The 17,301-nt window shown below is 43.1% G+C and overlaps 2 protein-coding genes across 3 annotated transcripts in view; both read left to right on the forward strand.

The window, feature by feature from the left end:
- The first annotated feature begins 307 nt into the window (after positions 1-307).
- On the forward strand, positions 308-7,109 carry LOC8032869 (sulfotransferase ssu-1). The gene is made up of 3 exons (XM_029994379.3): positions 308-705; positions 5,121-5,511; positions 6,611-7,109. The coding sequence occupies exons 2-3, from the start codon at positions 5,121-5,123 to the stop codon at positions 6,889-6,891; spliced, it is 672 nt and encodes a 223-aa protein (XP_029850239.2). The 5' UTR covers positions 308-705; the 3' UTR covers positions 6,892-7,109.
- Positions 7,110-7,670: 561 nt separating this feature from the next.
- Positions 7,671-17,301, forward strand: part of LOC115308414 (insulin-like growth factor 2 mRNA-binding protein 1) — a 35,499-nt gene continuing 25,868 nt past the window's right edge. For both annotated transcript variants that reach the window (XM_040222552.3, XM_040222553.3), the window contains exons 1-2: positions 7,671-8,057; positions 12,559-12,622. In XM_040222552.3, the coding sequence (XP_040078486.1) occupies positions 7,880-8,057; positions 12,559-12,622 (242 nt within the window). In that variant the 5' untranslated portion in view covers positions 7,671-7,879. The remainder of the gene's footprint in view (positions 8,058-12,558; positions 12,623-17,301) is intronic.

Here is a 17,301-nt window from a genome sequence, read left to right on the forward strand (position 1 = left end):
CTGAAACTGTGGTACACAAAAGAAAAAATCTTTTAGTCGAAGGAACAAACACAGAAGGGAATGTCTGCACTGCAGTCTCAGGTTTTAAACGAGGTAATTAGCTACCACCAGCTCGCCTGCGATTTAGCTCTTTCATCATGAGGGTAATCTGGGTGGACCCCCGGGTTTCTAGGAACCCAGATTGCGAACCCATGCTCTGTGCAAACGAGGCAGATTTTGATAATCTCCAAGTAACAACGCCATCTTCTCTGCGTCTTGGGACGGTCACCATCCTGGAACTAAGATGTCCAACTTGCATCAAAAGCAATGGGATATGGCCAACTTCATGCAAGGTGGCTAAAGAAGTTTCTAGAAAGGGCACCTCCAATAAAAAAACAGTAGAGCTAAAAAAAGCTTTTTACTACACCAGTTTCTTTGCTATACAGCATCTTAAAGGCTTGCACCAGTTTTCCAAGCGTACTAAAACTGTGCTTATCCATATTTTTTTTCATCACTTTTTACTATGGATACAATAAGGCATGAAAATACAGTCTTGCCCCTTGCCAGGTGCTGTGGATCGCATGTTTCCTCTCTTGCAGACCTGCCAAGGATGACATTGTCATCATCTCGTACCCAAAGTGTGGCGGCGTCTGGGTGGCACAGATCGTTTACCTCTTACTCAACGACTGTGTGCCTATTCCGAACAGCGGCTCCTTCAACCAGGCGGTAATTACAAAATAGAATGTGGCACTTCTACTACCTAAAGTTGGATTTGGTCCAATTGCTTCGTCCTGACCCTCACATGTAGATATGTGTGTCTTGTGTGTTCATGTCATGCGATCAGTCACCTGTTTAGCACCTATGCTGCAGGGGAACAGCATAATTTGGCCCACCATTTTTTTCAAGGCCTGCCACTCCTTATGGCAGGTACAGTTTTTTGTTAGCCACAGGCAGGGACAAAAAGGATGCTTCAAGAAGTTAGCCCGGCTTTAACAAAATTTTGAAGTTCATTTTTATTTATTTATTTATTATTTTAAGTGACCTACCGACAGCTTAACGCCTCCTTGGTGGTGCACTTATCAATGAGTCAATTAGTAGTAAAATGTTAAGCAGGATAAAAGCGAAACATTAGGAAAAAACAATAGCCTCAACACACTTTCGAAATCTACACTCTTCATCAAAAATATCAAGACTAGCATTCCCTCAAATCTGTTCTAAATGGTTATAAGTCAGTTGTAGGCGTGTCATGGGTGGAGCATGGTAAAAATCAATAGGGTAAAACAAAGTATAAAGTCTGCAGGACATACGAGGAACGTGCAAGTAGGTGTGACTGAGTTGCTCTGGTGAATCAATTATACCATTTACAATCTTATACAAATGCGTCAGTTCACGAATTGTTCTCCTGTTGTGCAACGAGTCTAACTTCACGAGTTCACAAATCTTCTCGTAACTATAGAAATAATTCGGTTGAAAATGATGATCAAACAAAACACGAACAAATCTACGTTGAACACTCTCAATTACACCTGAATTTGTCACTCCAATACAGTTCTAGACAACCGAGGCATATTCAACACGACTACACACCAGTGAAGAAAAGAAACGTAAAATACAAAGTGGTTAAGAAAAACTGTGTGTCACTTATGTAATGGCTCCCAGCACTCTAAAGGAAGCATTCGCAATTGTAGTCACGTGATGATTGAAATTAATTGCAGGATCCGTAAAAACGCATAGATCACGGATGACCTCAATGCGAGTAATATCGGTGGAATCTAATACATGGGGAAACCTCAGAATTTCACGCTTCCTAGAAAAGGACATAACTTTCATCTTTGAGAAAAAACACCACGCCGAAATAGAATCTATATCGCGCTGAAGACATTCACAATCGTCAACCGTTTTAACTGCCGTAAACAACTTAATATCATCAGGAAATAACAAAATCCGCGTGTGTTTAATAAAGGAAGCTAGATCATTTACAAAAATTAAAAACAGCAAAGGACCGAGGTTACTGCCTTGAGGAACCCCAGAAGTAGATCAGAAAGGAGCAGATAATCGGCAGGATACTCTCACAAAGCTCAACCGATGAGATAGGTAACTATCGAGGAGACAACAGTACTTAAGGGACAGACCGTAACTACAGAGTTTACTCAACAGTAGTCCATGATTAACTTTGTCAAAAGCTTTGCTCATGTCAAAGTAGACTACATCCGCTTGTCCTCCCCTATGGACATGTGGTACTATCTGATGTAGGAAGGAACACAGGTTTGTTTCTGTGGAGCGGCATTTCATGAAACCATGTTGCTCAGGAATAATCTTCCGACAAAAATATGCATAAAGGCGGGTGTGCAAAACAATTTCATAAACTTTAGACAAACTACAAAGGAGGGAGACTGGCCTATAGTTGTTAACCATGGATCGATCACCCGATTTATGTAATGGAACAACAACAGAGCGCTTCCAAGCGGTAGGAAATGTTTCAGATGCCAGTGATAAGTTAAATATATGCACCAAAACTGGACAAAGGAGTGGAGCACAACCTTTTACTATGAAGCTGGGAATTCCATCTACTTCCGTAGATAACTTTGGTTTCAATTTTTTAATTGCCTTCAAGACTTCACATTCATTATTAGAGCAACAGTCAGAAAATCCAGGTAGTTTATATTCAAGCTAGGCATTAGGCCATTATTTGTACTGAAAAAAGCACTAAAGTGGCGCGCAAAAATATTAGCTACATTAACAGGGTCAGAGACGCAATCCTCATTATCTCGCAGTGTGATTACGTGGTAACATTCTCTTTGATGCACTCTTTGACAGACTTCCACATACACTGTGGCTGTGTGCTCAATGATTTCTTGGCGATGTCAGCATTATCTAGCTTAAAAAATTGTTTCGCCTGTGCACGACATTGACTAAATCTCGTGTACCAAACGACATTGCCAGTTTTTTTTGTACAGGCAATAATAGTGTAGCTTGTGCCTTAACCAATGTCTTAGTTCCTTTGAGAACCATATGGGATAGTCACTTTTATGAGGCACCCTCTTTGGTATAAAGAGTCGCATGCTTTCTAGGACAATAGTCGAAAGTGTGGAAGTTGATGATTCAACACACTGATCAGCTAGAACACTACTCCAGTCATAGTCCCGAAGATACTAATACAATGAATAGTAATCAACGTTGGAGTAGAAAAACCATGATTGTGAATGGAAAATGCGCTTGGCAAGTGGGACGAAAAATGATACAATGAAAGGTTGATGATAGTTATCCACCCGAGATAAGCGGAGCTTTGACAAGACTGATATCAATGACCGAGGTGGCCAGGGCAAGGTCAGGTACGTTTCCACAGCAGTTGCGTACAGTATTACGTTGTTCAAAACCATTGAAATGAACGAAGTCGAACAGGTAAAGTAGTTTCAATCTTGTGTTCATATAACTAACTAAGAAGCTGCCAGACTCCCAATCGTAACCAGGAATGTTGAAATCGCCATACATGTGCACTCAAAATTTAGAGAAGTCAATTTTTTTTTCCAGGAAGTTGATATGCTCACAGAAAATAATCTGATCAAACATCGGCAGAAAATAGTAATTGCCAATAAGAAAATTTATACAATCGGTAGACATTACTTCGATCCACACGCTCTCAGCATAACACTCGAGATCGCTCCTCCGATGAACTTTCAAGCTCCTACCTGCAGCAATCAATACACCTCCCCCCAAGCTCTTTCACGTTTTCTCATAGTCACGATCATATCTATAGACTTCATACTTGGGTGGGAAATAATTAGAACTAGAAATTCCATCTGCAAGCCAAGTTTCTGTTAGGCATATGGTTAATTACGTGCTTGACATGGCCTCCGAAAAAAACTTGGCGTCTTTAGTCTTCAAATTATGTACATTCTGATAATAAACGGTACACTCATCATGCATCTTCTTCGTTTCTCCTCAACAACCCAAAAACCTGCCTAAAGAGACAGCCAATGGGCCACACATTCGCGTTATTCACCTTGTCAAAATCGTCCCACTCTACAGCGATGAGGAACGATGCATAGCTCGTATGATCTAGATGGAAGTTGGGTACAGACACATGTTTTGACGACGTTGCTGAGCATTTCTGCAATGTCATCAACAGTGGTTGTAGGGTCAAGCCGAGACACAAAGAGCACCCTACTCCTCGGAGAGCGAGGTACAGCCGTCAGCTTACTTGTAGAGTTTCTGCCCAACTCTTCTTTTCTTTTGTACAAGAGTGTATTCGTCTTCATCAAGCTATCAAGGGGTCCCCATGCTCCAGGTTAGGTGCACGGTTCCATTCTGGTAGGGGGCGTACTTGTCTCCCTGCTTGCATGTCGCCACCAGTCGTAGTGGTCCGAAGCGTGGACGCGTAACTGGTAGGTCTAGCTTCGAAATTTGAGGAAGTCGAACAAGATGGCTCCGTCACATTGGTTGTAGTACTCAAAGCCGCTGACATATGACTTGCATGTGCAGCTTCTTGATCTGACAAAGGGAAGCGAGGAGGACTAGTGCCTAAGGACTTACGAAGGAGTTCCGAATTATGGGCCAGATGAAGGTGCAGCTGTTCATTTTCTGCATCAACCTTCTGGCAAAGCTGAAGGATGATCGTTTGGAGGAAGGAGGGGAATGCAAAGTGAGGAGGAAAACAAAAATTAAGACAATTAGAATAACGAGGCAGCCTATAATATGTTAAGACATTGCTAAATTTTGGTTTCAACTAAACTTTATGTGAAGAAAAAATCATATATAGGAGAAATGTTATATTTCTTCCGGAATTTGACTAAAAATTTTCAAATTATATGTTGTGAACTTCTATCTCTTAATATTTGTTCTAGCACAGAAAAAAAAAATTAAACAATGTGTAGTCGAATTGGCACAACCTAACAAAACTTAAACTAATTTCTAGATATTCAATTGTCGGGTCAAATACAGTCACGTCTCGCTAATCTGGACACCATTAATATGGATGCTCCTCCGCATAAACAAAAGTTTGGGGACGCAAACTGGGTAATTGTGCATTTTTGCCGCAGTGCATTCGGACGGCTCACATTGTGGACAGAATTTTGCCGGAATGGAGAGTGTCCCTATATTAATGACATGTCACTGTACCTTGTACATTTGGGTCGACCCAGATGCCCAACCTGGAAGAGTATGGCTACCTTCTGCTGAAGGAACGGTCGTCGTCCAGCACGGAGCAGAGGATCATCCGCACGCACCTGCCCTACCACAAGATGCGCATCAACCCCATGGCCAAGTACATCTATGTGACACGCAACCCCAAGGACTGCTGCGTGGCCCTGTACCAGTACACCAAGGCCGCCGACGCCATCTTCCGCTTCAAGGAGGGCACCTTCAACCACTTCTTTGAGTGGTTCATCCGGGGCCGCATGCCGTACAACGACTACTTCGACCACCTCATCCCCTACTGGCTTCACCGCAAGGACTGCCACGTTCTCTTCTGCACCTACGAGAACCTCACCCTCGACCACAAGAGCAACATCTTTGTGCTTGCAAACTTTGTCGGTGGGTGAACCCGCCGACCGTACGCTGGCACGGAAGTCGTTATAAAACTGAGCACACGGAAAACAGGCACCAAATCCCAGGTGAAAATGTCTAACTGGGAGCGGTCATAATTAAAACTGGAAATCAACTCGATTAGGGTTCAACTGGAACCAGGTGGGACCAGTTGGGGGTCATCTGGCTGTAGCCGATGCGGAGCGCAAGTTTGTCCGCTTCTTTTAAAGAGTTGTGGTGATGTCAGAACGCTGACCTCTGAATGGCTCTTTCATCAGAACCAATCGGAGCTCGGCGTTCCGACGTCACCACAACCTCTGCAAAAGAAGCAGACAAACTTGCACTCTGCATTGGGAGTAATCTGAACTTACCATTCCCAGTTAGAGTAAAAGTGTGGGTCAACTGGGACCAGTTGACTAAGGGAAATTCCAAGTCAGGAAATAACACACGTGTCTTCCTTTCATTCTCTTTTTGTTTTTGTGCACTTTGTTTTATAATGAGTCACTATCAGCTGTCCAGTTTTCAAGACTACTGCTGAAGAAGCTCGGTTTTTTTGGCGGCGTCTTCAGAGAATGGAGTGAAGTTTTCTTTACAAAGCACCGTTTTCAAAGTATAGTCGTCTCCAGCTAGAGAGGCTGTGGCATGGAAGGTTCCTGTGGCGTATGAAGCCCAGGTCACATATCTCTTTCAAGGTGGGGCCGATCCCCAGAATAGTGGTGGAATCACAAACATGTTGATCTAAATCTATAAAGGTGTTAAAAGGACAAGTATGTGAAATGGACACTTACATTTTTGTTTGCATTTCTAGATCGCTGGCACAAGTGTACTGTCGTCTTTGTACTGGCTGCATGCTGCAGTCTCATGCAATCTGATGAAGACTTTCATCATTTCACGGTAACACTGGTAATGCAGTAAAGAAGGCAACTCCTTCGAAAAGCACTTTTTATCAAAGCGCTTCCTCCAAAACTACAAGCTTCTATCATCCCTCCTATTTAGTGTTGATTGTGTAGTCTCCATTATCTCAAAGTTCTAGGAAAATTGCCGATCATGAAACCTCCACATAACGCAAACCCATCAAGCTCCCATATCATCCTGTTTGGTTTTTCAGGCGGTGTGGCTGGCACGATGGTCAAAGATCGGCACATGTTGAAGAAGCTGATCTACCGAAGCTCCTACTCGTACATGAGCCGCTTTTATGAGCAAGAAGACCACCTGGGAAACCTGTCGAAGGGCCGGATCGGGGAGTGGAAGAACACGCTGTCGTCCCTGCAGTGCGCACGAATCGACAAGAAGTTCAACGACCGCTTTGGAAACAGCGAAATCGCCAATCTCTGGAAGTATATTGTACGCTTTGAGAATCCTGGATCCACCACTAATGAAAGTGAATAGCTGTAATGCACAGTTTCCCATATCTGCAAGTCATGATGCACAACAGCCCATATATAGTATCAGTATGCTTACCTGTTCCGGTTTTCTCTTTGGTTTTGTTTTTACAAATGAGATTTATGCAATACATATGTATCTGCTTTTTCCTTTGTTTCTGTGGTCTGCGCCTAAGTAAAACTATATTGTAAAAAAAAAAAAATTAAAATGGGATGTTTTTATAAGCATGTACTCTGTACTAATTTAATAACATTAGAATCCAAACTTTGGATTTGTGTTGCTGGCAATGTGAAATTCTAAGAGTGACATTTTGATGCCCTATGCATGGCGTCTATGAGCTATGAACTCATTTGTATGATGCATAGGGCATTAAAAGCTATGAACTATAAGCCTCAACTGTGGGCTGCAATTTGATGCGCAGCAACGCCCAACAATTGTCAAAACCAAAGGGGCCTCAGGAGTCGCTTTTCCGAGAAGGGAGAGAAGGTAGCGCAAGCACGCGGAAGCCGCTCAAAACAATGAATAAACAAAAAAAAAAAAAGCGGAAGTTAGAACGGCCAAAGAGGAGGTTGGACTGGTTTGTCACGTGCAGTTATATAACGTACATTGTAATAAATATGGTTGGGCCACCTTTTCCCTCAAATCAATGACCGAAAGTACAAAACGAAACCAACCCTGAGTGTTCAAAGAACAAAGTTCGAAGTCAATTTCAGCGTTGCCCACTGCAGCGAAAGTCGAAACGAATGAGCAAATACTTTGGATCACGTGACGGGCGGTGACCACGTGGTTGCCACATTTTCGGAGTTCTCCGAGAGGGCGGCGATCGGCTCGCTCACGCTGGCATTTTTCAGTCTACCCATCATTCTCCCGTCGCCTTTAGTTTTTTTTTTTTTTTACTCCCCACTCATCCCAATTTTTAATTTTTTTTTTCTACAAAATTTTACTCCTCCAAATCAACCGCGTGTAACTCCGTTCAGCCAACACAGTTCCCAGCATGAACAAGCTCTACATTGGAAATTTACCGGCGGATGTGAACGAAGGATCTATTCGAGAACTGTTCCACGAACAGACCGGCGCTAGTCCCAAATCCGTGCTTGTGAAGAAAGGCGGCTATGCGTTCGTCGAATGTGCCGACGAGCTAGCGGTCGGTAAAGCCATAGAAGCTCTTAACGGTGAGTAAGGAAACGCCCTGACTTTACGTACTCGTGTCAAACCTAACTTCGAAGCGCTGAAGCGGCCGTTATCGTGAAAACGGCGTCGAATTAAAGGTCTATAGTGCTGATTTTAGCTAAAAATGGCGTCCCAGTGTGCGACAATTTCTCCCGGCCGGCGTGGCCCGGCTCGCTATCGAGCGTGTTTGTCGCCACTTGTTGAAAGCTATCGATTTGCTGTGCACGAGAACCCTTCATCCCGATAAGTTGTCCGATTCGTGCACTACACATCTTACGAGCACGACACGATGACACGCAAAACTTTCCGTCTTATGATCGAAGCGAGCTCACATGGCTACGGCGCTGGGTTAGGCTTAATAGAGGTGTGTGATCTCGCGTCTAAAACCCGTGAACTCTGGTAATACTACGCATAAAAATTAGCAATCATCCTATGTTTTAGCGAGTCCGGCGTTGTTGGCGTATCGCGGGATGCCTAAAATGCCTCGCTGGTCCGTTGCAGCCCAGAATCTTGGTGATTTGATTGTACTGCGATGCTTTTAAATGGCAACGACTCCCCCTCCCGAGTGGATTTCGTGATCGAGTCATTTGTCAAATGTTGTAGAGTCGATTTTTTTTTTTCTTGTTTTTATCATTGAATGACGACTATGTGCTTCCGCGTGGAGCTTTGTTTTAATAGGCGTGAGAGCTTCCGTTTCTAGTTGCTGGAAAGGAGCTTTGGCTGGCGAATATGGCTCGCGTGGATAATATTACAAATGCTCGCTTTTGGAACGCACGTCGAATACAAGTCCGTGGGTTATTCGCAGTTCTGTACACCACGATCGCGATAAGTTGGCGGTATTACATGTAACATCGCAGTTGCGTGCGCAAGTGTTTAGATAAGAAACAAAAAATTTATCGTTTCTTTTTCATCCGTTTACTACGATAGACAATGATTTGTCGGAAGAGGTCAGTGGAAACGAAGGTCAGTTGCAGCGCGCTTCATTGATGGTAATACAGGCTGTTTCACCTTATTGTACAGGGCGTTAAGTTTGTTTTCTTTGAACACACAACTAAGTTATAATTAGCCAAAAGTAACATAATACCTGGTTTACGCCGAAGCTTCCTGACTTAACATTATCAAAGTAAACGCTTATTTGCCAAGAGCCTTTCCTCCTGACACAGGGTCAGTCAAGGCGCGATTGATGTGTATTAATGTAAATTAGTATTTAATTTTCAACCATTCCAGTGCTTCTGGGAAGGAAGCACTTCTAATTTGTCTTGGGAACAGGTTGAGGCCATGTTGGGTGGTTATGAATGCATTGTCCCCTTTAAACTTGCTAATAGAAATTCATGAAAAATAGACAAGAGGAAGGCAGTTGTGAACAAGTCCTGCTCTCTAATGCCCTCCTGTTTCTTTTTTTTTTTTGTCATTTTTTTTGTACAGAATTATTGTAGTGAATATCTAATTTGCCCAACTAGTCATCTCAATTAGGGAACATGTTTTAAAAGCGAAGGTAGGTAGTATTAAAAATATTTTCAGTAACTATTTTTGTCGCACCGCATCAAGATCTATACTTCAGGCTTCCGTAAAAGGTCGTTCAATATGGAAAGTGCAGCTTTCGTTGCCTGTGCTCTGTTGTTAAAGAGGCCCTGCAACAACTTTTTGTTTGGTTTTTAATTTGCACCAAACCTGAGCGCACTGGACGTAGTAACTTAAAGAAACTTTTCTTTTCTCAAATTTCACTTTATTTTAAAAGTTATAGGCAAATTAGAATTACAAAAACAAGCAAAAAATAACCTCCTTCATGACGTCGTAGGTCCAGGCTTGAATGGCCGTGAACTAGAGGAGAAGTAGTGAGCTCATCGAGCGCTCACGGCTGCCGCACTCAGTGTTGACGGCTCGAGAGGGTGCCACTAAAGCACGTGTTGGATAGGCTGTATGAAGCGGGCGGCCAGGGCGGCTCGCATTGCATTTGCTGTGCGATTAAATACTATTTCGGCATAACACTTCATTGGCTACAAACGACAGCAAACATAGGGTAAAGATCAGTTCAGAACGGGAGCTACTTCGCGCTGCCATACCGCCAGGGATGGGCAAAATACATGCAAAAATGTATTGAAATACAAATACAAAATACTTCGTCAAAAATGTATTTAATTACAAATCTAATTACATTTCCAAAAAAGCATTTAAGTACAAGATACAAATACAACCGAACATGTTTGGTCTCCTCCAAATACTTTTCCAAATACATTCCTCAAAATTTGTGTCAGCGACTTCAGGGCACCTACAACGGGTTTCTGGGTATCTCATTTTAATTTTGCATCGCACACTCGGGAGTTAGTGTGCGAGGCTCTAGTAACGTAATAAAAATATAATCACAAAAAAAAAAATGTAATCGCTTGGACGGAACACGTGAAAAAAGTACAGAGCTTCAAGGAGCTTTCTTTGTCGATTACATTTTGGTATATGCCAACAAAGAACCGAGATGACCAAGACGCGCAGCACTAGCTAGAGAATTTTTTATTGTTGCAACTCGCACCAGTTACTAAAATCTGGATGACCCAAGCATTTAGAATGTTCCAGGCAAAAATATGGATGGAAATCAGGCTGGAAAGCATCACAAGTTGTCACAGGCACTTATTTAGCCAGTCTGCCTGTGAACGTCGATTTCGTCACTATTCTTGCCCTGGACTAGCACCGTAATCACAAAGTCACTAAACACTTGTGCTTGATTGAGTGACACTGCATTCGGTGCAGAACGTAGTTTTCTTCCTGCTCTGGACAGTGACAATAAATTTGAGGGATGTATTTTCGCCCTCAAAATTGAATTTAATTACAATTGTATTTCAAATACCAAAGTTTTAGTATTTAAATACACACGTCAAATACATTATCCAATTGGTAATTAAATACAAATGCAAAATACACAAAGTATTTAAAATACGTATTTCAAATACTTGTATTTGAAATACTGCCCATCCCTGCATACCTCCAAATGGCCAAATCGCCAGCCAAGCTCGCGCCATTCGGAACGCTCGAAACCGGTCGGATCCTCGAGCCGGCATACGACCGCAGCGCCGTCGCGTACATCCGGGACCTTTCTACGCTTGTCGTTCGTCAGAGCCTCATCCCACTAGCCCTTTCTAGTATGCGCCGTTTTTTCCGCCGCTTGGTGGCGGGTTTGTCGATCGGTCTTTTCTTGGTTCCGTACTTTATAAACTGCATTTGTTTCTTTTCTGATCTAAAATACTGAACAAAAACTACTTTCATACATAATTGAAACGGGTTGCGACACTTACATTTTTTATCTTGACTAAAAAAAAAAAAAAGCTTTTAGCGGCTCTGACCAGTAGTAAGCCCAGGACCAAAGACGTCGCATATTGCGCGCTTTCAGCAACGCGGGTCGCCCTCGTAGGTGGAGGAGGATTCCGCGTCGTCCGGTTAAAATATGACTCGCTGATATTTAGTTACTCTCTTTGTGCCCGCTGGCTTGCCCGAACCCCAAGATACGTGGAAACCGCAAAAAAGTTAGACGCTTAAATATGATTCCAGGGCCCTTTTAAGTCAGAATTCTATATTTAGGTAGTAACCATAATAGTCTGGGCTCCACTTGTGCGACACATCACGAAGTACGATGAAAGTAGAAGTGAGTGGAGAAGTTCTGCGTAATAAAGATTTATTATATTTGGGCAACCAAAATGTCTTTAAAGGAGGGGTGCGACGGTTTCCGGACTTCGGTCAAAATTTTGTGGAAGACGCCCTCTGACACTTTTGAAGTAAAGAACAGAAAACGGATTTCGCCTGCGTGTCCTAGTTGCGTAAAAAAAGAGATAAATATTGGCATTTCGGGCACCCCTCAACTCACTCCCAGTCTTCAGGGTCGCACCTGGTCGCACTCCTATACTCTATTTCAGCTTATGATGTACCGCATGAAAGGCTACAAGCGCGAGTGCCTTGCTCTAGGACACATCTCGGCAGCACAAGCTCTCGTGCATTAAGGGCGGCTGCCAGCGCTATGAGCTCGCGCGTCTAGCCTTTGCTGCGGTACAACATAAGGTGAAACGGAGTATAGTGACGTCATTCGAAGCGCCGTGTAGGTTCCCATATGCTCTCTCGGAGGATGCTTCCTCTCCCTCTCTGCTGACATTAGAGGGTGTTATGCTGCAGCCTACGAGCCGAGCGAGGTCACGTAATCTTCTCGCCGTAGTTCCTTCGGCTGCCACTTGCGGCTGCTGATGGGGAAAAAAGCTAGACTTTTGCTTTGCGATTGTGCAGCGGAATCGCGACACATTTTAATGAAGGAGATGTTTTCTCTATCCTCCGGGACACGATAACGTAAAAATGACGAGATGCAAATGAGTTTATTCATAAAATCGTTGCACCCCCTAATATGCTTTGCAAGAGGCAGAAGCATTTGTTCTCTTCTGTGTCCACTCATGCTAGTTCTGTCTTTCGTTGCGAGATCAAGCACCTCTCGAGATGGGTATGCACTTCACACCTGTGCTTTTCCTACTCCAGGACATTCATTCATGGGATCCCAACTTCTTGTGGAGCCACAGCAGTCTGCACCACAGGGCAGAAGGTACGTGCCGCTTTTGCTCTTATGGCTCGAATGTCCGATTCAGTTGGGCCACCTGTTGTTTAGTTGGGTTTAAGTGTAGCACTGGCTTGACTCAGTATGGTTCAAGCAGTATGTTATGTAAGAAGAGTACAGCGCTTGGGAGCTCCACATTATTTAGTTCTATAGACCATTTTATCATGGATAGAGCCATTTTGAGTACTGAAGCGCCATCTAGCAAGCGTCATGTTCCACAGCCATGCCGAGTCATAGCCTCCGAGATCCTGAAGCGCACGCGCAAAGGTTTCTTTGGCTGTTCTTTTGACTCGCTCCCCAACAGTACGAGTGTAATTGCGCTAACTCCGTCGCTCGCCGCGATGTGGCGATGTCCGCCTAGTCATAACGAAGCGGAGAGTCGTCAGCGTCGCAGGTAGAAATCTGCACTGGTACAAGCCAGCCTGCGGGACGGGAACGGGCCTTGCATTCAAGTCTAGAAGGTGGGGCAAAGCAAGCCAAGCTGGCCATTATATATATATATATATATTTTTTGCGATATGTACTTTGAAAGCGTGTTTGGGGGGTTAGGAGAGGAACCACATTGGGAGAGAAACGGATGCTGAAGCATGTGTGTGTCCATCAGCACCGCCATCATACCATCGCTTCTCCCCATCAACACACATACATACGCGCCTACACAATGCGCACCCTCGCCGGCGTAAACCATCTGTACGTACGAGTGTGTGCATCCCCAATGTAGGGGAGGAGGTTCCCCTGAGGGGTGCTTTTCCTGAACAATTTCTTGCAGACCACCCCCAAGAAAAAAACAATGTTTTATATATATATATATATATTTTTCTTTTTTTTTTTATTGTACTCAGCGAGAGTGGGCAATTTAGAACTTTGTGTTTTGTCCGAACCGGTTATGACTTTTCCCTTTCTTTTCAACTGTAGCACATGGTTTTGTTCACTGCTGCTTGTCATTTTTGTTTTTACTCTCCCTGTGGGTTTGGTCGCAGAAAAAGATGATTGGGGTGATTTTTCTTCAGAAATTCATATTCAGAACTGCAGAGTTTTGGCATATATGGATAACAAGGAACACTCTCACAAAGTCTTGTCAATGTGCGCTGACAAACTATGTCAAAAATAATTATCCTTCGTATGTTGGTGAGGTGTGCTGCACTGCGTAGCATTCGTCATCTACAAGTGAAAATAGCTGAAAGCAATGTCAGTATATCAGAAGGAGTTTGAGGAAGACATCACCTACACTGCTGGAAAGGATTTCTGACATTTAGGACGCAAAAAGAAATGTTTAAAACATTATTTTGAAACTTAAGTGCATTTATCTCAGCTTCACTTTTGGCAGCAAATCTCAGCTTAATAAAACTATCGTTTCAATGAAACTACCGAGAGTCTTGATATTTGCGGATTATATGCCGAAATTTTATAGAGCCGGTTACTATGAACTTAGATTTTGCATTTTCATGTTCTTTTATTATGAAAAATTGTAATTTGCAAAACTTGGCAAATGTAAAAAAAAAAAGGAAAAGATAAACTTTCATACTTCTTTTTTATTTGAAAAATGCATATTTTTCCTTTTTTACCTTTTATTTTCTTTTTTCCTTTTTACTTTTTTACAGCCGGCAACAAGTATTCCTGTATGCATTCCACCAAAAAAATATGTGGTGATCAACACCATTTCTCAACGATAAATTCATTGAGCAGATTCCATACAAAGCTACGTTCTGGAGTACAGCACCTCATAAAATTGGTTCACAGGGCTGAAACTTTGCATGCCCTGCTTCTGTATATGGCTACAAACACCACCTCCAAATTTCACGCCAATTGAGTGAGCAGTTCAAAAGTAGACACGCCCAGGTAGTGTCCCCCCTTAACAAGCTGCCTAGGCGTGCAGATTAATCAATGAGAATAATCCCTGGAGAAGGGGAACAAGAGGGACAAAGGACAAACACAAATCTCTAAACCCAGCTAAGCGATTGGAGTGCTGTACCAACTGAGCTAACCAGGGGTTAAACGTCAGTAAAGCAGACAGGTTTTTTCAGCTGCCGCCAGTCTAACACCAACAATGGCAGGGGTGGAACGGCTGCGCCATTTTGGGCCATTTTGCTCCAGACGCATTTGTCTGCGCCATCATGCGCCATTTTGCAGAAACTGCGCCACAGCCAATATCTCGCGCCATTATGCTCCAAATCTCATAATGTGCACGAAAAAATTTGTATTTTGTCTTGGTTTTGGTTTTTATCGACTCGATTGGCAACAGTGAGCGCGTTTAGCTTGGTAGACCTTGCAATCCTTTGTTCTGTTTATTTTCCCTGTGTATCCCGAGTCGGAGCGCGCGAAAAAATTCGGGGGGTCGGATTCCAAGAGCTACGTCACCTGTGACTGGATCGTTATTCTTCAACCATAAGCGGTTGAGCAAGTCGGTCGAGGTGAGGTCGAGTCGTTGAGCATCAGACTGCCTGAGGCTCCGGACGTTAGCCAATTGAAAACAAATGGGCAAACGATTCCTTTTAGTACTTCATCGTTAGAAGTTGGAACCGGATTCCTGCAAGATAAATCATGATTTGATAGAATGGAAACGCGGTCCGATCCGGAACCCTGCCGGCCAGCAGCTTTCACGCGAGCGGTAGATCTGCTCGGCGTATTTTAACCTTGCTCCTGCTACAATAACTCCGTTAACCGTAGTTTGCTGCTTCGATGTTGAGTTGTACAATAGGATAAACTTGAAATTTATGGCCCTGTTCCTCCGCGCAACTGTACGTCCGTTGCTTACGCACGTCACGTGGTTCGCACATATAATTACTATGTCGAGCACGTGTGGGTTATGCTATAAGCAGTGCTGGTTTGCATTTTGAGCAGCTGAAAGCCACTCGGAACGTATCAAGGACACTATCTTCAAAAATATATCATACTTGCTTTTCGGTTCTCATTAAGGCTCACAACGTTTCAAGTTTTCGCATCTGTTACACTGTTATGCCATCTACCTAGGTTCTTAACAATTATGTTCATCTGTGCACAATTGAAATTGCTCCCGTGCTCGTCTAAGACACAAGCCTGAAGTGCAATGAAAACTGATTTGAGCTGCTCCTAGCCTGCTCCACAATGTAGTTTTAGCTGCTCCCAACCTGCTCCAAAACAGGTGTTTGAGCTGCTCCCATTGCCGCTCCCAGTTACATTTCATGAGTTCCACCCCTGAATGATGGAAGGCTTGCCATTTAAGGTTATGATTATAATGCAATTAAATGCAAAGGTGCAAGTGATCTGGACAAGTATGATGTCATTCATTTCCAGCTCGCTTGCACCTATGCATTTAATTCCATTATAAAGGTTAGTCAAACTAATAATAGCAGGAAAAAAAAGGATGCTTCCAACATTTAAGGTTTTGAATCTGTATATAAACTAGGTTGAAAGTTGGAATAACGAAGAAACCAGGTTGGAACAAGGTTGGAATTTATAAATAAACCATGGTTCTCTTTCTTGAGATCCCATTGTGTGTTTGCATATCAAGTAAGTTGCACCACAAGGTGGATAATGGGATATGGTGGTCTGTGCTGCATGTGCCAAAAACTAGACATTTACAAGATAATGCCCCACCTTTTCAATCAGTACGTACAATAATCACAAAGTTTACAAAAAAAAAATGGCGAAATCATTGCGACTTTATAAAGAAATGGCAAAAAAAAAGTGAAACCATTGACAGCGCTATATAGTATCCAACTTCATGCTCAGGCTCAAAAAGCTATGTAAAACAATGTGCAGAGAAATAAATATAAAAAGTACAGCATGATCATTTTTATTTAGGGAAATGCAAATTTTTTTATGTAAGGAACAAAATTTTTTTTTTTCTTAGTTTTATACACGCTACAGATTGCAGTCAAATATATCAAAAGCCGCGCTTGTAGCGCTAGCCGCAACATGTCCAGATTAATATCTAAAACTAAATAAGCATCACAACTCGCATCCGAGTGTGTTCACCGTTCTACCACTAGACACAAAAATCTGTAAGTAGGAGCTGCAGTAACTCGACATAACAAGACTTTTTCTTGGATTCTTTTCCCCCCTCCACATGAATGGGACGGCCAGAGAAGTGTTCGCGCACTTCGAGATTTCGGAGGCCATGGCCGAGTGGTTAGAATTGTTGGCAAAAGTACTCTTCGGGGCACCACTTCTGCGTTGGGTGTGCTAGTTGGGTGCTCCAAAGTGCCGGGTATCCGACTTAGGGCGCGTCTTGCGTTCTTGTGTGTTCGCAGATGGCGTTTTTCAAGTCATTGGGAATGTTTTTTGCCTTCATTATGGCTTCCGCCACTGCAGCGATGCCGAGAAGTGCAGCACTGATCGCGCCACCGGTAGAAATCAGACGCTAGTACTCAAAATATTGTATCAGTTGGCAGTGCCTGAATTTCTTGCCAGGTTTTTGTTGTTTTAGATGCAGTACACCGATAATATTTTTGTCGTTTTGTGTCGTTCATGACAATGAAATATGATGTGAACAAGGATGCACGAAATAAGATCATTGCAGGGAGTGATCAAGGGCAGCTCCCTTCAGCATGATGATGTTTATAAAAGTGTTATTTGAGGATCCCGTGTCGACGAGTGTGTCCTTTCTCGCGAACTGAAAAGAGAAAAGTCTAGATGGGCCCATTGCTGGAGCGAGTCGGTCAATGATTCAGTGATTCGAAATTAGT

Source organism: Ixodes scapularis, unplaced genomic scaffold (assembly GCF_016920785.2).
Source record: "Ixodes scapularis isolate PalLabHiFi unplaced genomic scaffold, ASM1692078v2 PGA_scaffold5__190_contigs__length_132052651, whole genome shotgun sequence".
NCBI lineage: Eukaryota > Metazoa > Arthropoda > Arachnida > Ixodida > Ixodidae > Ixodes > Ixodes scapularis.